At 39.7% G+C, this 22,878-nt stretch overlaps 1 protein-coding gene across 1 annotated transcript; it reads left to right on the top strand.

Moving 5' to 3' along the window:
- The first annotated feature begins 7,036 nt into the window (after positions 1-7,036).
- FZD10 (frizzled class receptor 10) lies at positions 7,037-9,279 on the top strand. The gene is given in 1 exon segment (NM_204098.2): positions 7,037-9,279. A coding segment is annotated over 1 exon segment (1,758 nt). The 5' UTR covers positions 7,037-7,463; the 3' UTR covers positions 9,222-9,279.
- Positions 9,280-22,878: the final 13,599 nt, after the last annotated feature.

Genomic DNA, 22,878 nt, shown 5'->3' with positions numbered 1-22,878 from the left:
CATAAGGAGTTCTGCAATTTTAGCCTACCTCCCCGGTCTAGAAAATCATCTTTAACCACAATTCATATACTGCTAAAACAAGTTCATTATGTGTTGGTTTTCCTATGAAAAACTTTCTGACATTTCCGATGAAACTGTAAAATTGTTCTCTTAGTGCTTTTATGGGACAAATATATGGGCAGTAAGAACGGAGGGACTGTAAAAGTAGAAAGCAGACTTCTGAACTGTAAAAGGCCATATAAATAGTAGCAGAATAACGAATGATTTTGGAAGATACAGGAGGAGAGAACTGAATTTTCTATTGTATCTGAACTCTCTGCTGCTCTACAGTTGATGAAAGACAATGCCATCTTCTTATGGAACAGCGATATTTCAAGAAGCAGGTAAGAGAATTAAAGAGTCGAGCTGTCACTGACTTTCAATGAAGGAGATTTTTCAAGTTTTGTAGGTCAAAGCTTCTAGATAGTTTTTAAACTATTATACTCAGTCCAAGAATTATAGAAGTCCAAAACTAAGCTGATTTATAGTTTGTTTCTGGATAGGTGTATCATCTCTGGGTCTGCTCTGGAAAAAAAGCAGAAGAATACATGATTCTACTGAGTGTCTTCTATCTACACAAATTGGCAAGCTTTAGAAAAGTTTAAATATCATTTTGATGTAGAAAGTGTTGTGAAAATTCAAAAAACAAACAAACAAAAAAACACCCAAGAATTAAGGTACTGGTAAAAGATTAAACAAGTAAAATAGGAAAGGAGTGGTGGATACAGAAAGACATTTTGTGCCATCTTTGAGGCTCTCCAAAGGCAAAAACAACACTTCCTCGTCAGGGCATCAGCGATCTCCAGCTCGTATTTGCTTATTCTGGCACCAATCTGACAAACTTCATTCCCTTTCTAATTGCATATTCTAATTCTTTACTTCTGGCCAGCCCCCAGTCGTTCTGAATATTATAGGCTGGATACAGAAGCTGGGATGTGACTACTTCAACAGTTATAGACAGCTGGAAATTATCTTTTACATCAGTGCCCACAGGCAATTTTTTCCACCACCAAAACAGCATGAAGTATTAATGGAAGAGAGACTAAGCCTCCCAGACTTGCAGTCCTCAGGCCTGTCTATAACTACAACTCTCCCCAGCTTCCTCACCCCCTCCCGCTTTTCATAGAGATAGGTTTCAGGCCTGAACAGCACACGTCAGTCCAGGAACCTTCACAAGAAAGCCTGATCTTTTTAATCGAGTTTTCACATGAGCAAAGTAGAGTACCTCTCAGACAAATGGGTTTTTGTAAATTGCTCTGGAAGTTCATGAATGAATGATACTTAGTATTAGGGAAATAGACCTTTCTGTACTCTACTGTATGAGTAATAAATATATTTACTCATCTTAATGTTGAAACGCCCTGCCTAGACCAGAGGTACCCAAAAGCTTATAGTATTGCATAGGCAATTAGAAGATATAATAGGAAGAAAGCAGAATTGAACTATATATAGGTGTTCAAATAAATGATGAACAGGAAGATTAGAATATCCAAACTTTAACAGCAAAGAAGGGAGATTTCCACAGTATTATTGCCTAGGTGTGAAGGTCCTTGGTGGACCAAGGAAAGCCAGACACCACATCTTTCATCAGCTGCAAGCTCAGGTAAAATAGGGTAACATGCATATGTCAGAAATATTGCCTTGTACTTCAGACTGCTTTCATCTACCCAGTTGTCTTTCCACAGCCTAGCTGCTAATTTAGAGAGACACTGAAACTACAGCTGGGAGCTGCAGGCAATAAGAGTATCTTCCAGACAAAAAACAAAACAAAACAAAAAACCTGAACTTCGTTTTCCAGTTCTCTCTAAGCTAGATGCTACAAATGTTTGTATTGGAGACTTACGGTAAAGATACTTTGTTGATGCTTTACAAACAGTATGAGGAGCAGAGATTCTTCTGTAGCAGACTTACTTGGGTTTTTTTCTTAAACTAGAGAAGATTAAGAGAACAGAGATTGTCACTTTTCTCCTTTGTACCATCCAAGAGGTACACAGGTAATGTGGGTTATGGAAAATAGTGACCAAAAGTGGGAGTTCCTATGCTGACACACCTGCAGTGTCTGATGCAAAGCTGCAAGTGCAGCAACAGCCACCCAGACCTTGGGGTCTTACTGCTCCTGCCTGCTGATAGCTGCTTGGGTTTCTATCTGTGAAGAATTACACACTCATATCTGGAAACAGAGTGAGGGTGTCATTATAAGATTGGTTTTTCCCTTGGAAATAAGAGAGGGGAACTTACAGGTAGAAAACAAAGGAGTGGGTGACAAGAACAGAACTTATTAATCTGCTATCATATGCAGTTTTCACTATGAGTATGTCTTTGTGAGTCTAGATCTGCCTGCAAGATATTATGCAAATAGTGCATGCAAAAGGAATGACGAATGAAGCTTATTGGGTAGTATATATGAGGGAAGAAAATCTGTGTGTGTTTCCCTTTTTACTGGGCCTTTCCTTTCTTTAGTCCCTACAGAACTTTCTGCTTTGGCCTGTGCTGTAGAACGATACTATCCTTGTAATACGAGAGCATAAATGAGAAGGATATTCTACTTTTATATACTTTTAGAATAATTGCATTGATTTCTGAGTAGGAATCTTTTATTTATTCTGTTTTGGCTTTGATTTCTTTATTTTTTCTTTTAGTTGTTGTTTTTGTTTTTGCTCCTAACAGGAGAAAAATACTGTATCTTTAAATTAGAAGTGGCTGAATAATGAATCTTGGGCAGTGAAAAGGCTAATGTGCTGTGGAAGAGAAGGAGTTTAATCTAATTTAGTTGGAGGGTGTCTGTCTGTGGTGTTGTTTTCTGGACTGTGGGAATAGAGGAGGGAAGCTGCCCCAGTGAATGGTTCCTCCTGAGCCAGAATCAGTGGGGAGTCCCTTAGATGCCACTGATCCGAAGCCAGGCCATGAAAAGGGGATTAAAGAAATGTTCTGATTTGCAATTCACACTAATGCACCCCGTCGAACCTTTGGTAATATTTCAAACCACATTTCAAGGGAAGTGCCCTTAAAATAGCCAGCTAAATTGTATTAGAGCACTACTATACAACCCACTCATCCATTTATGATTTGTTTTTGTTTTTAATTCTTTTAACTGTTGGTGGTGGTGGCTTTCTAAGGTAATTAAAACTTTTGTGCATTGTGAATATTCGCACTTGCATGGGAATATTTCTCAGTATGCCTGTCCTATTAGGCAGACGTGTTTATTTAAATATTGGAGGAAAACTGCTACAGAGATTATGGGGCTAGGGGAAAATGAGCTCATTTGGTTTAAAAAGCAAACATTTGCTGCATGCCATTTAATTTTATGAATACCTGGTGGAAATTCAGTAAGAAAGGCAGTGTTATGCAACTGATAAAATTGCTATCAGCTTCCTTTCACGTGCGTGTGATCTTTTTCTTTTACAGTCACCACCTTTTGTATGGCTTTTTAGTATATGTATAAGTGTGTGTGTGTTACACATCTCATCGTGGTAACAAATTCTAACAGAAGCAAACAGTTAAAAAGTGTCCGGATGAGTCAACACCAAATACAGATGAGGAGAGGATTAATGAGCAGGACTAACATTAAACTGATCTCATTTTTGTCTGATGAACAGAGAGCACAAAATATTACATCTGAAATAGTGATAGATTCAGAATTTTTAAACTAAAGGCCAGCAATGTAAGATCACATTCTGTCACAATGCACTTGTTATAAGAGATCACTTAGAGTCTTTTATTACAATTCTTTAATGTATTAATTAACTCTTTAACTCCCCAAGCCTATCATTTCATTTCTCTTCACTGCTGAAGAGTCAGAACGTTTTATCTCAAAGGGATTATTTGGGTTTTCTTTAATCCCATTTCAGAAAACCTTGCCTAGCACTGCAATTTCCATTGACTCTAACATGTATAGAGTAGATGCAACTTTGATTTTCACCGTTACCCATATCAAAGTATTTTATTACACTTCCACTGTTGTAGATTACACAGCATTAAACTTTGCCATTCCACGGATCGGGGGAGAGTGGGCTTTTTTCTTGTCTTGTTTATGCTTTGCTACACCTACAAAATATTTAGTTACAGTTTACATTTTGAGATGCCTTATTAAACATTCAGGTTTTTTAATCTTTTGCTTATGGGACAGAAGATGAGCCGGCCTTTAAATAACAGACGATTCCTCTGCACATTTTGGGGAGGTGTGGAGATGGATGGCTAGAGGGAGAAATGTATCTTTCCTGCGAGTTGGCACATTATTTGAAATCATGTTTAATTATAAAGTTTCATTAAAAATCTTTTGCTTAAAATTTTAGTAGCCTAATAAGATTTCCATTAATTTAAACATATCACTATTCCCACAACGGCCCAAATGCTTTCTTTTTCCTCTTTCATCCATGGTTAAATATGTAAATAAAATGTCTAAAGTCATTCTTCAAAGAAGACAAAAGAAAAAAGAGCTGAGGGAAAAGACAGCCATAAAATTCCTCCCAATTCTCCATAACATTTGCCAGAGGGGGGCCAACTCCTAGCCAGGGCCTAGCAGCAGGGGTGCCTGGCTGCTCCATAGAATCACACATCTCAAATCCCACACACAGGAGAAAAAAAAATATAATAAAATATCTTTTCAGCTGGAGCCATCAAAAGGCTCTTTTCATTTATTAGTTACAGAGGTATCTTCCAGTTGCTGATTTCTCAGCGCTCTCATTTTTCTATAATAATGTTCTATTTGTTAGTTTCACCGACTCAGGCTCGTTGAATGGAATATACTCCTAGATAGCTCTTTAAAAATATAGGAAGTGAAATAAATGATCTAAAGCAGGATGCATTGGCTAAAATAATGGCTAGAAAAACAAGGCTGATTTAAATTGGCACACAAAAGATCAATTAAGAGAGGCACAACTACAAAGGTTTGATTGTGGGGTTTTTTTTTTATCCCTTTCCTTTTATCCTCATTTTTATTTGTATTTCTTTTTGCCACTTTAGAGAAAAAGGCCTCTATTAGTGCTATAGAATACAACACGCCATGTTTTGTTTAATGTGTTTTTTCTAGGTTTTTTTTTAATGGGAATGGTGATATAAAGTGCTCTACAGAAATACTTGTTGAAAATAGAAAAAACAACCTCAAAAACAATCAAGCTGAACACAACCAATAATTAATAACTTCATCTTAAGCAATAGCGAAGTTTTAAAAGGTGGCTTGTCCCTTGTGAAAGCTTTCCCCACACTTCTCTGCCACCCCCAGCTGAGCTCTCCAGAAGAGGAATTGGGCTGCATACAAATACTAAGAAAATAGGCTTAGATTAATGAAGAATGGAAATGCCCCAACACACGCTCGCTCTCACACACATACAGACATACAGAAGCACTAAAATAAATACAGCTTATTTTGCTCATAACATCGCCTGCTTTTATAACGTTTCCTAAGGAATCTCTGAGTGCCCAGGAAAGGTCAGCCCCTAAGACCAATGTTTTATAAGTGTGATCTCTTCAATCCATCCAAAAGCCATTAAATAAAATAGTACTGTTTTAAAACATATTTATGATGGCTTTTACTCCTAAGCAAAATCTAGCTGCATCTTCAGGGTTTTCAAAGACAAGCCCTAGCCCTGGTTTGTTGTCCTTGCCTGGATCCATTTCACCCTTATCACAACTGAGGAAGCCAACAGTTTCCTTTCTAGAGGCTGGTGGGGTATTAGCTCTGACCCTGCGGGATTTGGTAGTTTCCAGGAGAATCCGTGTTTGCTCCGATAAGAAACAGGCACTAATGGAGAGGAGCCCAGTTTGTGTGGGCAAGCTTGAATGAAGAGAGATTTTCCTTCTTCATTAATATGTTCGCTAAAAATGAGCTCAAAGTAAATAATGATAATTTAAAATAACAGTAAAGTAGGGCTCATCTTTTGACTTCCGATCACAGTGCTCCTTTCAGTCTGTACATCTGTGAATTTTAGCTTGGCTGGGGCTTTAACTTCTTCCTTCTAGCTTTGATGGACCAATAAGCCGCATAAATCTCAAAGCTTAACTCAGAAAGTACACGCAACTCGCTGTAAAATGATCTCCATCTCCAAAATCTGTGTATATCTTTTCTATAGTGGATAAAGTCACTTTCTCAAGGGTATGTCGCTAGTCCTTTTAGGGCTCCTTATGTAACAGGGGGGGGGGGAAAAGCTACTTTTCAAGAGATGCCATACTGTGATTAAAAACATAATCAGGTACTTTTCCAGCAATCCTATCTGTCCTGTTCATTTAGCAATTCGAAACAAAGCGCAACGCTTGAAAACAGCTGAGATTCCAGGCTGAAAGCAGGCATATTTTACGACCCTGGCAGTGAAGAGTATATAGCACTCGCCATAAAATGCATCCTCCTCCCCACATCCTCCCTGCTAAAGCATTGCCCTCCCTCCAATAAAGGCAGTCAAGGAGGTACCACCTTCAGCCCTCTTATTAGGAGCCACGAAGTCTGCGGCTCTCGCCCTGCCTGGCTTCCTACCTGGGCGAGGGAGGAGAGGCTGACGCCTTCCAGAGAAAGGATCTTGTTAAACTTTCAAGGGAGGGCAACGGGAGAGAGAGGAGAAAGGAAGGAAAGTAAGACAGGAGGAGAGAGAAACAAATGGGGCTTTTTCTAATCTGTGCTGATCAAGGAGAGCCTGTAGGGGTCCTTAAGGAGGTTTCAAGGCGTTTCGAGTGATTGGAAAGTAATCACCGTGTCAGCTTCACCTTTCTCATGCAAAGTGGATGTCGTATGCAAGGCGGATCCTGCACAGGTTTTTATTTTTTGTTGTATTTTATTTTCTCCTCGGAGTCAGCCGCCCCCGGAGCCCCAGCTGCTCGGCCCGGAGTTCCCGGCGGGGGGGGGCAGGCAGCGCTCAGCTCGGCACGGCGCGGAGCCGACCCGCCGCAGCCCCGGAGCGCCGAGGGGGGAGATCTTCCAGGCCCCCCTCTTCAATGGCTTAGATATTTCCTCCTCCTCCTTTATTCTACACTCGGATAAACCAATCCCCACCTCTCGGAGAGAAAGTCCGGAGCCGTGACCCGCTCTAGGAAGAGGAAAATCCCCGGAGGAGCTCGCTGCACCGAAAGCCGCCCGGGACATGTGCGAGTGGAAGAGGTGATCGCTCGGATCTGCCCTGATCGCTCCTCGCTTCGAGGGAGGAGGAGGAGCAGGAAGGGTGCTGGAAGGACGGCTCGCGAAAGTGGAAACCCGGCGAGAAGAAAGTTGCCGGGCTCCCCGCAGTAAGTTCGGCGCATCTGTGCGTTGGGGGCACTTCTTCCTCCCCTGGCTGTTCGCGAACTTCCCCGCCCGCCGCCCCGCGCCTCTGGCGGGGCCGGGGCCGAGCGGCCCGGGCGATGCTGACCTGATCCCCGCCGTGCCCTCCGCGCTGCCTCGCCGGGGCCGGGCGCGATGCAGCCCCCGCCGCAGTGACCCTCCGCACTGACTCCCGGCCGCCATGGGGCCAGCCGCAGGGAACCTGGTGCGGGCCGTCCTGGCGCTCTGCTGGCTCGCAGAGCACTGCGCGGGGATAAGCTCCATAGACATTGAGCGCCCCGGCGACGGGAGGTGCCAGCCGATAGAAATCCCCATGTGCAAGGATATAGGGTACAACATGACGAGAATGCCGAACCTGATGGGACACGAAAACCAGAGGGAAGCGGCCATTCAGCTACACGAGTTTGCCCCCTTGGTGGAGTATGGTTGCCACGGCCATCTGAAATTTTTTCTCTGTTCCCTCTACGCCCCTATGTGCACTGAGCAGGTTTCTACACCGATCCCAGCCTGTAGGGTCATGTGTGAGCAGGCGAGGCTGAAATGCTCTCCTATCATGGAGCAGTTCAACTTCAAATGGCCAGACTCCTTAGACTGCAGCAAGCTGCCCAACAAGAACGACCCCAATTACTTGTGCATGGAGGCCCCCAACAACGGGTCAGATGAGCCGCCCAGGGGATCCAGCATGCTGCCGCCCATGTTCCGGCCACAGAGGCCCAGCACTGGCCATGACCTGCAGCAGCACAAGGACAGCCTCAGCAGAACCTCCTGTGAAAATCCAGGCAAGTTCCACCACGTGGAAAAGAGTGCTTCCTGCGCACCACTCTGCACCCCGGGGGTTGATGTTTACTGGAGCAAGGATGACAAACAGTTTGCTGTCATTTGGATTGCCATCTGGTCCATTCTGTGCTTCTTCTCCAGTGCTTTCACTGTACTCACTTTTCTGATAGATCCTCAGCGTTTCAAGTACCCTGAGAGGCCCATCATCTTCCTCTCTATGTGCTACTGTGTCTACTCGGTGGGGTACATCATCCGCCTCTTTTCGGGCGCTGAGAGCATTGCCTGTGACAGGGACAGTGGTCAGCTCTATGTCATCCAGGAGGGACTGGAGAGCACTGGCTGCACCATTGTGTTCCTGGTTCTGTATTACTTTGGTATGGCCAGTTCCTTGTGGTGGGTTATCTTGACTTTAACTTGGTTTCTAGCAGCTGGGAAAAAATGGGGACACGAAGCAATTGAAGCGAACAGTAGCTACTTTCACTTGGCAGCTTGGGCCATTCCAGCTGTGAAGACCATAATGATCCTAGTTATGAGAAGGGTGGCTGGAGATGAGCTGACAGGGTTATGCTATGTTGGAAGCATGGATGTGAATGCCTTGACGGGGTTTGTACTCATTCCTTTGGCTTGTTATCTAATCATTGGCACTTCTTTCATTCTTTCTGGTTTTGTGGCCCTTTTTCATATCAGAAGGGTGATGAAAACAGGTGGAGAAAATACTGACAAGTTGGAGAAACTCATGGTCAGGATTGGTGTCTTCTCAGTCTTGTACACAGTGCCTGCAACTTGTGTCATAGCTTGTTATTTTTATGAAAGACTTAATATGGATTATTGGAAAATTGTGGCATCTCAACAGAAATGCAAGATGAACAATCAGACTAAAAATTTAGACTGCATGATGAATAATTCCATTCCAGCAGTAGAAATTTTTATGGTCAAAATTTTTATGCTGTTAGTCGTGGGCATTACTAGTGGGATGTGGATCTGGACTTCCAAGACTCTTCAGTCCTGGCAGAATGTTTGTAGTCGAAGATTAAAGAAGAGAAGTAGGAGAAAACCTGCAAGTGTTATTACCAGTAGTGGAATCTACAAAAAACCTCAGCATCCACAGAAAACTCACCTTGCAAAATATGAATCCACATTACAACCACCCACCTGTGTATGAATAGGCTTTAGATGAGACTTACAAATATCCACAGTAGCAGTCAAAAATTACAAAATAGGTGGTGCTTTTTTTTTTTTTTTTTTTTTTTTTTTTTTTTTTTTGTCAGAGGACACTTTAATACCTCAAGGCAAAAACAACATACTGAATTCAGGACCTGGTTAAATACTGAAGGTAAATGTTCTTGCGGAAAGGTTTTCAGTGAGAGAAATATTGTGAACTAAAACAGCCTCTTCTGTTACTAATTTTTAGTTATGTACTTCATCCAGCCCTCAGATAGTTAAAGAAAAAAAAAAACAGACAAAAAGCAACAACAGCAACGAAATACCTTGTTTAACTTTTTAATATAGCTGAGCTGGATTTCCTACAGGTTTCTGAGTAACCAGATATAGCCAAGTTTTATGGAGCAATGATTTTCTTTTAGAAGCACCCAAGTGAGCATTGTCTCTTAAGGAAAGGAAGGTCCCCGAGGGGTTCGTCCTCACTGAGTATGCTGGTCTGTGAAAGCAACTTCTGTGCTAACTTTGGGAGAGAGAAATCCTTTACGACTCATCTCAGCCCGTTGGGTTTGGGGTGCCTAAAAATAGGTTCAATCTATAATGCTCACCAATATTCTTTCACTAGAAGAGAAACTTCCTGCACCAGACACAAACTTTGTGAATAAGAATAATGTGCAATACATTTTTTTTCCTTACCATGACATGAAAAGAGAAACAAGTATTTTGCTGTACATAAAGGCAACAAAAGAAATCTCTTAACAAAAGAGCTAAGAGGTCTAGTCCTCAGAAACCCTTTAGTGTTACATTTTGTGGCTTTTTAATGGAAATCAAGCCAATGTTATACACGTTTGGACTGATTTGTGGAAAAAAAAAAAAAAAAAGAAGAGGGGGTGTCAATTCAAAGAGACCCAAAGGGCTTATTGACTCTTTCTATTGTTAAACAAATTCTCACTATGAATAGATCAAGAAGCACTAGATTCTGCAAAGGGAAGCTTTGTATAGAGTGATGCTCTTTACTGTGCTGGGGGTGCACAGTTTTGGCTGTATATATTTGTAATATACAATTATTTTTCATGCTCCGCTATTTTATTAAAAATAAAATATGCTCTTTAGTTTGATAATTTTGTGTTTTCCAAACTTTCTCTAATGTGCTTCGTGGTTAATAAACTTGCTCCTTCAGTCATTGGATAAAAGCACACTTTGAATACAATAGTTGTTATACAGGACAGTGCGTATAAGCAGATAGAACAATAATTTCCTCCAGAGAAATCGCTGGTTGAAATCAGATAGGTGGGCGTTGAACTTACGTCTTTCTGTGAACCTTTGCAACTGAGGAAACTGAATGGGAAGAAGCTTTGGTGATGTAAAGGAAAAAGAAAAGCTGCAGCCATGTAGGGTAGCACCATGTTTGCAAAGCGCAGAGATTACAACAATGATCCTTGGTTAACACCCCTTTAAAATTTGCATAGGGTACGTTCAGCATGTTAAAGCAGTTTGTATGCAGCTCAGCCTCTACTCTTCAGGGATCTTTTTCCCTTCTAACGTTATTGAGTGCATGTTATTTGGGAAAAGAACCGGGGAAGGACGAGGGGAAAGAAGAGCAGAGATCAAACTACAGATTTTGAATACTGCTGTAGGAAAACCATCTGATTAAAACCGTCAATACGTTTTCAGAAAGTTTTTAGTGGGACACAGGTTTTATGAACCTGAAGTTTTCCACGGAGTTAACTAAAGTAGGCTGTGAGATCACCTGGAGTGATAGTAATACAAGCTCACCTTCTCGCACAGGCTGTTCTAGAAACCCTTTGTCAGGTATCTCACTGCAGAAAGAAAAGAGGTCTTAATGGGGCATTCACAGAGCGACGGTCAGCTTGCAGCGGTTGGGAAGGATACAACACCAGGACTTCTCTCAGTGGCCTGGTTTTTCAGCAGTATGTGCAGAGGCGCAAATGTGCTTTTTTCTTCTTGTAGCCTTTAAGTGTTTCTGGCAATGCCGAGGAACTTGCATGACAAAAATGATCTTCCATAATGCACACATGCGAAGCAGCTTTCGATATAAGATTTATTTAGATGGAGGGGGGACGGAAAGGTGGATATTTTTCTGCCTTTGTGCACGCGTGCCACAGTTGGATACACAGCTCTGTAGATGCTCTGTAAGTTAATCCTGTCAGAGCACACCCTGCTGGAGCCAAAGTAGGACACTGCACTGAACAAACCCACTTCTGAGACTACTGAATTAATGCTTTAGCATCTGTGGATGTTCTGGTTAAAATTGACCACGTTAGATCCCAAGAAATACAAAGTTTTAATATAATCTGTGTATTGCAAGTTACTGTGGGAGATTCTTCAAGTATATAATTATATTGACTTCTTTACATCAGGACTAATGTACAGTAAATGTAGCAGAGTATAATAATACAAGGACACTAAAAATGAGTTCATTCAGAAATTGTATTTCTTGCTGTCCCATAGCTCCTACAGCCTTAGCACTTTCATAGTGATGTTGCTACATAACGTATTACCAGCATACAACTTTTAAGGAAAAATGATATTCTTATTTTTATAAAATGTCAGTGATTTAGTATAGTATTAATAACTTATTCTTGTCCTAGAAGTCTGCACATTAGTTAGAAAGAATAATAAACAATGAAAAAGTATTTGATAAAAGCATGTCAAAAATATTCTCTATTGAACTTCTTTACTTTTCATAGTAATTTTATATCTTAGTAAAATTCTGTTGGTACTTTTACATGTTGAATCTGATAGGATTTTTCTCCACGTACTGTCAAGCCCTGTTGGCTATTTGCTTATCAGTAGATTTGCAAGAAAAATATGTGAATATATTAACAATTCAGTCACTCCATAGGAAACTTGTTGAGGAAGGAATGCAAGCCTAGAACTTCCTTCTGGAGAGGATATCTTACTGCAGTGCAGTGACATTTATCTTGATATGGTTTTGCTCAGTTAAAAATCTCTGTCAAAAAAAAAAAAAAAGAAAGAAAGAAAAAGAAAAAAAAAAAAGAAAAGAAAAAAAGGTGTTAATGTATGCATACATTAACCAAGTATCTAAAGTTTGCCCCAGCTTGTGTCTGAGGGTTCTGGTCTCCCATGACAGCCATAGAAGGAAGAAATTGTCTCGAACTGTGTAGGTTATGATGATGCAGATTGTATCTCAACACTGAGGTATCATCTGTGCATATGTTAGGGACAGGTAGAAGAAAGGCAGAAAGTTCATTTTCTGGTGAGGGTAACTTTTTAGAGTGTTTCTGTTGAGTAGACATTATTGGGGTGAGAAAATGAGATCAGCGGGGAAAAATTAGATTTGGGAAAAAAACACAATTTATTCTTGTTACAGTAGATCTTGTTTTTCAGTAAAATGCCAGCGATTCTTATATAAATGGAAAGAAAATTAAGCTTAATGCTTTCAGAAGTTTTGTGTTAGGTATGACATATCAGGGCACTTTGAACAGTACAGTGCAAGCAGCACAGCTGAAAGGATGTGAGGAGCTCAATCAAGGAATGTTCAGATCTCTTATCAGATTTTTCCCAAAGTAGTGTTTCATATGTATGTTATTATGAAGCCATTATTCACATATGGCTGTCATCCCATGGCTTCAAACTGTATGAAAAGCCAAGTAACAACAACGTCTGTAACATACACCCTCCTTATTCTAACATTTAAAATCTATGGCTTCAAGGGGATAGTTCTGTAATGATGGGATATTATGTACTCAGGTGGTCTTTTGATGACAGGTGGTCTCCAACAACAGATGGCCTCAAAGGAGAAACTTCAGTGCATTTTAGTTTAAAACATTTACACATTTCTCTAAAAAAAAAAAAAAATTGAAATGTTATCCTTGTGTAATGTTCTTAAGTATTTCAGACAGAGTAGCCAAGTTATTAACAATGACAGATGATAAATCAGGGCATCCTTTAAAAGGTGGGTGATGGTGATTATGTGGTCTTGGAGCTTGCTTTGATCAGAAGTGACAGGCCTGTAAGGTCTGTGCCACTCAATCCCCCCTGGAGGGAGATCAGCACCTGTTTGCACTTTGAGGCTCCTCTACCTCCCACTGCCTTCCAGCACTATTTCATCTTTTTTAACACACTTGATGTTGATTGGCTTTAAGCAAAGTCATTATTCATTTACAAAACACTTCTTGATGAAGCTCACGCAAAACCGTATTTCAGTAGGAGTGTTTGTGCTGTTACACTTAAGGTTGCATCAACATTCCCATTATAAAACTTCTATTTTCAGTGAACTACAGAGTTGAAATCATCCTCGGTGCTAATATTAACCTCTTTCATATTTTGTCTGAACAATAGTGTGGACTGCCTATGAATCAGTTTGTATGTCTGTATATACTTACCCAGAAGAGACATGTTAACAAGCCTGTGAAACAAACAGGCTCTGGTATAGTAGAAAAGATTTTAGCTGTTTCAGGTAGCTTTGTCTTACTTTTGAAGTGTAATTGATATTTCTAGAAAACAGCACAAAACAAGGATTTGACTTCATCAGCAAAAGACATAGGGCAAACTACAGGAATCAGTGTCCATTGGTTATTTAGTTGTTATATGCAGGACTTTGGAATAGATGAGTTGGGCTTAGATGCAAATACACACCACAGTCAGTGGTATCTCATTAGTTAATTCCAGCGTATCTGAGAACAGATGTTGTTCATGCTGCTGGTTGGGGAGCCCAGTTCTGCCTTTCCTGTATTAGCAAAGTTAAGGCTTTGGGGAGTTGTACATCAAAGGCAGGATTGAGTGGTCGTTGTGTATATTTGTAGGGCATTGTTTAAAAAGGAATTCCTTCTATTTGTTATCACTTGTTTCTTCCTTCTATTCTTCGGGATCTCCTCATAGATATGCTCCACTGAAATCAATGGGTGTCCAACTAATTTCAGCGTGTGCTTTGAACCAAACTTCCTATCTCAGGGAAACCACATTGGTACAGGAAAACTCTTTAGTTTGTTGGGTTTTTTTCCAAATCGGAACATTTTTTAACAAAAAAAAAAAAAAAAGATATAAAAAATAAATATCAAAGAGAGGAAATTATTACAATTTTATTTTAAAAACATGCTACTGTGTTAGAATACAGATAGCATGTTCCAAAATCATGTGTCATTTTCCAACTGGAATTCAGAAGTAGTGGATGTTGACAATGTTGAAACAAAATGGAGATCCTTTTTTTTTCCCCGAGAGCACTGCTCCTATGTCTTTTGCAGAATGTTCTGTATTAACAGATCTACATTTCCTGGCATGAATACCCCTTCAAAAATTCTTCAGTCAGTTTAAATCTTTGCTCATGAGCCTTTTGTCACCTCTTCCAAGGGAGCGGACCTGTGGTATCAATGGGAGCTAAGGATGAAGAGCAACATTTTGAGTCTAGCCTACAACGTGCTCTTCATTTCCTTCTTTCTTCACTGATCAGCAGTTTCCTTCCCTTCCCCTCTCTTCAGTCTTTCATCATCTGCATGTGACTTGCTTCTTTTACCCTCCTCTCAAGTGATCCCGTCCCTCCAGTCTCTAATCTGCCCACACACCGCTTTCTGTGGTACTGGCCCATAGCTGGGACTGCTTTGAGGGTTTTTTTTTTTTTTTTTTTTTTTTTTTTTTGTTCAATATAACGAAAAGATATTTCAGAACTTGTTTTTTATCTTTCTTTTTGGATAAGGAGTGTGGTAAGAAACAGAAGTTCAAAGTTCTGAGCTACCAGAGGCGCTGATGAACGCAGGAGAGTGTCAGGAAGAGGCTGCTGGCTCTGAGCAGGCGCCTTAAACTTGAAAATACTCTTTTGCTGAAAACAAGCTTGGCTCTGTCTTGTATGTTTGTTATTTCACATTTCCTTTATTTGAGTCTAATACCTATCTGTGTGAAATTATCAACAGGAAAGGAAGAAAGAACACTGGATCAATTGATAAAACAGGAAAAAAATATAACAACAACAAAACCCACCCAAACATTCAAAGGCTTTTAGCCAGAGGAGAGGTTTGTACGCCCAAAGCTTGCAAATTTTTCCCAGTTTTACCCAGCTGAACTAACAGACATATCTGCTCATTTTGCTGCTGTCCTTAAATCCTCAGAACTCTTTACAACACTACACTTAGAGCTATGCTGCAAATAGTAACGATGAGACTGATTTTGACCTCCGTGGTTCTTGAAACAAATTTGAAAAGTGAACTATGACCACTAGAATCGTCTGCTAACATTAGAAGTCATTATATTGAAATCTGGATTTTTTTATATTATTTTTTGTTATGGTTTTTTTGTGGTTTTTTTTTTTTTTTACATTTTCAAGATTTTATTCAACCTATTCAAAATCTTAATTTGCGTTGTCAGAGTTTTTTCTTGTAAATTAACTTCTAAGTAAAGGACAAATTCCTACTGGAGTTTTAGGTTTTTAAATTACTGCAGGTGTTGGGTTTATGGTTTTTTTGTTTGTTTGTTTGTTTGTTTTTATAATTACATAAAATAACTTTCTTTATTTTCTGGGATACTCATTTAGTATTCATATATAGCAACTTCCCTAGATTTCTCAGCCTTTTGCATCAATATCAGCATAGCTTTTAGTTTGTTTAACAAACCTTTCATGTTTGACAGAAAGCATTGGTAACATTTTCACAAGTTATTCACTGACAAATAGTACAGAATGAAAACGAAGCCATAGATTGTGCAAATTACAGTCCTACACAGTTCCTACAGCTCTTCAGGAACGCCCTCGAATACCTAAGAAGGAAACTATAAGAAGGACTTCTGATGTTTACATGCTATAGGGTTGTCTGTGATAATAGATTTCACAATAATATATCTATATGGAAGGAGCCGAAACTTTGCAAGTTGTGTTTCTCCAAAACATAGAGGAGAAAGAAAATTGAGCATAGGTAGTAAGTAGGTTAAGGATACTGAGAGCAGAGCGCTGGGAGATGAGGATGGAAGGCACAAACAGCCTCAAGGGAGCTGTCATTATGTAAGTCATAAGGAAGAGAGTCACAAACACAACAGCTTAATTATTTTAAATTAATATCATCTGATTCCCAGGGGCCCCGCTTTCCATCATACTGCTCTGACCCTCTACTCCCCGTACAGATCAGAACTGACATTCAGAGATCTTCATTTCATGATTCCCTCGTTATCGTAAGTGTTGCAATCATTACAGTGGAATCTGATTATTCAGTTTTTTGCACAGTATTTTGCACAATTAAAATGGAAGAATATTACAGTGTAACATCCTTTCATAAACTAAAGTTGCCAACCTGTGGTTTGGAAAGAAATTACAACGCAGTGACAAGAGGAGGTTTGAAAAATAATCAAATTTAAAACTTCAACCATTACTGCTTTTGTTAATTACCTTATCTGGGGTAACAGGTTCTTCTTCACGTTGCTTTGAAATATTGAGCCTTAGAGCCCACATAGTTTGGACTGTGAAGAGATGTATTATGCAGCTCTTTGATCAGTTTGGAAAATTATTCAGAGTCCTTGATTTGCAGTGTATGATAAAGCGAAAATTTTAAAGGCACAAAAAGGTATGTTCTTTATACCTCCTTTTAATATCCAAGTTTGGTTTCTTATGAACTGCTGATTAGTGACCTCTGAGCGAGGTACTTAATGAAACAGATTCTGCTTTTATTATGTAGAACAGGAAACACCAAGGAGATTGGGGAGTTGCTATACTTAAAGAATAAAGAGGAGATCAGCCCAAGAATGATTATCAGAAGATGCTCTCTTCTATACACTCTCTTATTAGAAAAATGATGAAATAGAACAGCTGTGAGTTGGTCTTCTCTTCCTCAGACTGCCTCCATCCACAGGGTTTCAGGCACGACACAACACCAAAGCAGAATCACAGCCAGTATGAATGCTCGGGAGACCACATACTCTCTGATAAAAAAGCATATTCAATTTATGTATAAATATTTTGTGTTTCCCAGAAAAACAAAGTTTTGAAAGCAGCGTTTTAGAAGTTATTTTGGGAACTCCAGATTTTGTTTCCTTTTGGTGCTCAAACCTCTGTCTGCTGAAAATTCCACAGTGTCTTTGGAGCCCTGAAGTGAAATTAATGGTCTTTTTATCTTTGAATCATAAGGCTCAAAAGGCCTGGAAAGGTCATAATGACACTTATGTGAAACTTGTACAAAGGTTGTGATGTGGGTTTGTAATTTTTCCCCCTACGCTGCTACCTGTGCACACTGGGGATCTCCACTGCATAAAGTTGACATGCCTAGAGGTACTTTGAGAACAGTCAGGAGCACAGCTCGGGTTTTGTGCTTTCCATTACATGGTAGTGACTGTTTCTGGGTTCGTGTATGCCTTTGATTGAAGTAATGATAAAGAAGATGCTTCGTTTCGGCAAGCCCTGTTAATGTCACTCTGTCCGCCTTCTTTGGTTCTCACCTTCTTGGGTTAACGATCCCTGGTCAGCTAGGCATTTACAGCACCAAAGAGCTGCTGTTTGAAATGCATTCTTAAGCAAACTATCCTTGTCTACAACAGAACTCAGAATGCAGGAGACCGACTTCTGGTTCCTTGTTTGATGTTCTTAACACAACAGAGGTATCTATGACTTGGCATTTAAAAACGTCAACAAAAACAAACAAATTTGGTTCATTTACATAACAAAAAGTTGATTGGACTTGCAAGGAGGCTTCTTTGAAATGCACCATTGTTTCTGTCACTGATGAGAGAAGGATCTGTCTGGTGTGGTGCTCAGCCTCTCATCCCATACACACAGCAAAAGGTAAAATTTCAGTCAATGGAATCTGTTCCTTCCGCAGCATGGGGGTATTTAAACAACAGCGCCAACAGAAACTGCAGGAGTGCTATTGTTATGCATTTTTCCTTATATATTATTTTTAAGAAGCTGATCCTATGCAAATTTTGCAATTCATTCCAACTAGTACAGAATCAGGCTGTAACAGAGGTGAAAGGTTCCAGTAATAACCTGGGTTACCACAATGAGTGATTCATAACTTTATTTTTCATTATATCTATTCAGAAACATCCAGTACTCAAATAGCTGCAGTCTTCAAGAAGTATGTATGACAAAATATCCCTTTCTATCATCATAATTTACCAATTCCTAAAACTTACAGCATGACAAATCAGGAAATCATATTTCAAAGCAGGTTTAACCTTTTGGATTTGTACATTAAGCACTGAAGTATTGCATCAAGAAACTATGTAGTCATATTTTTTCCTTTTGCTTACAAAGAAGGCCTTCTTGAATTATCTCCTTTTCATTCTGGTCATTTGCAAAAGTAATTTCTGAAAACAACAAAAGCAATTGGCAGAACAAATTCCCAAGGTAAGAAGAGCGGTTGATGTTAGAAAAGAAATGGTTGGTTTCTATTTGTTTTCTGTGCTTCCCATGGGATGAGCCATACGTAGTTAAACGTATTATTAGTATATCTCAGACCTCTGATGAAAAGTAAAGGGTAGCACAGTGAAAATGACAAACAAAGTAATCTCTTAAAATGTGTCATGACACTCCATGGTGTAGAATATAATAAGCTGGGCCCTTGAGTATGGCCCAGCTCCATGAAGCAGTGATTAAAATTTCAGAATTTCATGAATTTGAGTCTTCTGTCTCAGATCTTTTTACAACTTCAGTTAGCGTAGTATCTGATCACCTCAAACTGTAACATCTATTAATCAGAATATTAACACCAAGGCTATAACATCCTATTAAAGATAGTGAGCTGAAATGCAACTGAAAGTGCAGATGAGTCATTCCCAGTCAGTGAGGCAAGAACATGTTAGAAGGGAGGCACAGCGGAGCGCTGCAGGCACTGTGGAGCAGCTGACTCACCCAGAGATGCAGGGGTAAATCACCCCAGTCAGCTGAGCTGGGAGCCACAGCTTTCAGATACAGCATCAACAACCTCTGCATGAAGCTGTGGTTCCCACAGGTGCTTTGGGAACACAGCAGGGCCAGAGTGTCACTGCACTTCAGGAACAAGATAGAGCTTGCTGATGATATCTGACCAGTGTGATACCAGCTCCAGAAAATTCAGGAAGCCACTTTACTCTCATGGGGCAAGCTGATATCTGGGTGAGGCTTGCACTTCCTCCTGGATTCCTGTGGGTAGTGAAGAACCAGCTTTTTTGTGGAAGGGCAAGACTGATATCTTGGCTCTGTGCTGGCTCTTTCATCTTCAGAAATTCAGTGAGAACAAAACCTTGAATTACCAGTCTGAGATGCAGGAGTGAAGAAAAGGCAGAGCAAGAGAAAGAATATGGGTTTTGAAGGGCAGTTTGAATGGTAGAAGTCTGGAAGAGTCTGGAGCTTGCTATGATGAAGAAATATGAATGCCTGATGGCTTAACTGATTCTCATGTTTTATGAAATATAATGTCATTGGGTGTCTAAATATCTATGTTCTTATTTTACAAATTTGCCTAAAGTACCAATAATGAGGTATTGGGGGCAATCAAAACAGAGCTGCTGAAAGCCAGATCACAGAAGTGATTTGAGGCAGCTGATCCCATCAGCACGGTGAATTATCCAGCTAGAGGAAAGGATGCTCACAAAGTCTCTTCTAGCTCTTGTTCCCCAAATAGAAAATTTTTAATACACGATAAAAGTAATGTGACTACAGCCTATTTTATTGCAGAGCCTATAAAATGCTCTAGGGAATTTGTGTTTTTTTTTTTTTTCTTCTTGCAGTTTTAAAACAACTTATCTTTGTTCACAAACCTGGCACAATCTGGGCACTATTGCTTCAGCAGTGGTTATGCCAATCAGAAATAGAACCAATGGAAACACTGGAAAAGTATATTTTCCTGTCAGTTAGGAATTTTACCAGTGAAGAGGAGGAAGACATTTTCCTTTTATCTACTCCTCCTATTAATTAGTCCACACACCCTAGGTGAGCATGGTATGGACAAGAAAAACTGGCTTTAGTGATCTTAGTAACTGCAAAAACTGGTATGACTATCACACTTAGGCTTCAGCAGATGAAGAAAATTAATGGACACAGAAAACATAGAACATCCATAGAAAGCTTAACTTACATTTGGGAGGGTTGAATAAGTAAAAGGTTCTTATCTCTAGGGATTTGCCAGTTATCACTCTGGTTTGAATTGCACAAGAGTAGGAGGAGAATGATGACCCTTTCCATTGATCTGTCTCTACCTGGGACAGCATGGTGCTAATGGAATGTTAGGCATGAGAGATAATTAAAAGCATTGTAATAAGTGTACAGCCTTGCAGATCCAACACTGTCTCAATTTATACCTAGCTCCTTTCTTTTTCCTCCACCCAAGGTTTGGTTTCCTTCGCTCACTCATGACTTTTGTGCTGTCTTCACATGCCAGCTGAAATAGTCTCCTACTTTCTGTTGCCTTTCATCCAGGATTATAAATGATCTGTTCATCGTTACACTGCCACGTGCATAATGACTAGGTTCATAAAGTTACTGAACACTGATTAAATTGATGTCAACCATAATCAATATTCTTATCTATTAACAACTGATTGTTATATATTGGCAGGGTAGGATAATACCCAGGCTGTGAGGCAAGATGAGCTAGAAAATGTGCAAAACCAAAAGAAATAGATATAGCTGTGAGGAATCCAGGGTCTTAGCTGGTCTGCCTCCTGTGCTGAGCTGATGTTTGTGTCAATTTCCTTACAGAGGGCAGGATAGACGCCACTGGTTTATGACATGGATGTCTAGACCGTGCTCAGAAGAATGTGTGACTTGAAGCCACTGAATTCCTGTAGAATCAGTGTTTTGTGAGTAATGTTTCATTCTTCTTTCTTTCTTTATTCCAGTTCATGAATTCCTAGCTAAACTAATTACCAGAGGCTTCATCTGGTGAGCTACAGGCTTTAAGAGAGCAATTCCAGTCCTGAGTGGACCATATCATTTACCAGAGGGGAGTGCATCCTTCTATTGGCTTTCAATAGCTATGGTTTTAGATGAAAGGTGCTAGTTAAATTGAGTGGATCAAGGCCAATCAGCTCTTGGCAAAGCTTTAGTCAGTAATGGACCATACAGAATGATCATATAATTTCAGGTTGATGAGACAAATTCTGCTGTTTCTGATAGCAGTGTCATTTAGAAGTAATCCCATCAGGTTCAACAAGGTGTATGAAAGTACTCTATTACAGCTGAGAACGGCCTCTGAATATTCTCTCATAAACTATGTATGTGCCTTTTCTCTTTTATTCTTTCCCTAGTTAGACACTGTTAAAAAAGCATGCGTTTTTCCTTTTTTTTTTCCACTGTGAAGGACAGAAGCTAAAGAGAAGGCAAAGTGAAATGAACTCAGTGTATGGAAGAGATTGTAGTTTAGGAGGGAATCATGAGGCAGATATTTTACCTGGCATTTTAAGCTATGAGTATTTGGTTTATACCTACCCCCAGTGGATTTGAGAAGCTGCTTAACATCTGGTTGATCGTGTTCCTTTGTTTCTTTGTTATTTATTTTTTATGAACACCATAGTGTATGGAATCTATCTAGCTATTCTTTTTCTAAATGCAATCATAACCGTGTTACTTGATCTTTTATTTCGGGTGTAAAATTCACCATGCAATAGTGTGAAGGGTCTAGTAACAAGCTTGCATGGGAAAGGAAAAGAGTTGGAAACAAATGCATTTTTACCACTACGAAGCTAGACAATTGATCTGTCTTTGGATTAAAAAGAGGTATTTTGCAGATATAATTTGTTTCTTTTAACCTCAGATGATCTAGAATTTAACAGAGATGAGGAGAGACTCTAGGTCCCCACTAAGCCTTATCGTACAGTAGAAAGCTTCAGAATCCCACCCTTTCTGATACTTGCAAACACAGTAATATTTGTTGCTGCAGATGACTAGTTCCCAAGTGGGAATGATTAATTAATTCCACCTAGCTGCCTATTCATGTTATCACATGGAACAACAGAATCAACATGTGACTCAGCCTACATGAGGATGCAGAAACCTCTAGGCTCTGTCCTTTGATTTAATTAATAGATCTCAGTGAAAGTACAGGGCGCCATTACAAAGGCTGTCAGTACCACAAAAACAGAGCAGATTAACTAATTACATATGCAGGCAGGTAATTTAGTCAGTAATTGCCCCAGCTACAAACCCAAATGCAAGCATTTGAAGATAGATGTGAGAAGAATGTTTACATTTCTTTCCTTTGACAGTTTTGAACTCTTGTGTACAATCCTACAGAAGCCCCAAAGAAACTGAGTACTTCACATTAGTATTTGGAAAATAAGATTTTTCTAGCAGCTCACTTTTTCTTCATTTAATCTGCTGGTGATTCTTCAGTGAAAATATCATCATGTAGTCCACATAAATAATGTTGATTTTCAACGTTGATAATTTTCTTTAAAAGACAGAATGTTAATTATTTTTGTTTGTTTTTCTTTTTAGCTCTTACAAATTAAAATCTCAACATTGCTTTCTGACAATAATTTGCCTACAAGCTTTCGTGCTTTCTTTATTTTTATCATCTTCACCAGGGTACAAGTTGAACTGTATTTTTAACTTGTTTATTCCTCTGTAGATCATCCTATCCAAGCTGTACAGAAAGGCAATGTTTTCTACTTACATAACAGAGCTAAAATCCTTTTCTTCCCTACATACAGAAATGAAGATTCCTCGTAATTGTAGCTTAGTATGTATAACCTCTTTCTTCCAATACCAACAAATTCCATTTTAT

The sequence above is a fragment of the Gallus gallus genome, chromosome 15 (assembly GCF_016699485.2).
Source record: "Gallus gallus isolate bGalGal1 chromosome 15, bGalGal1.mat.broiler.GRCg7b, whole genome shotgun sequence".
Classification (NCBI taxonomy): Eukaryota; Metazoa; Chordata; class Aves; order Galliformes; family Phasianidae; genus Gallus; species Gallus gallus.
This window is presented reverse-complemented; position numbering and strand designations above follow the sequence as displayed.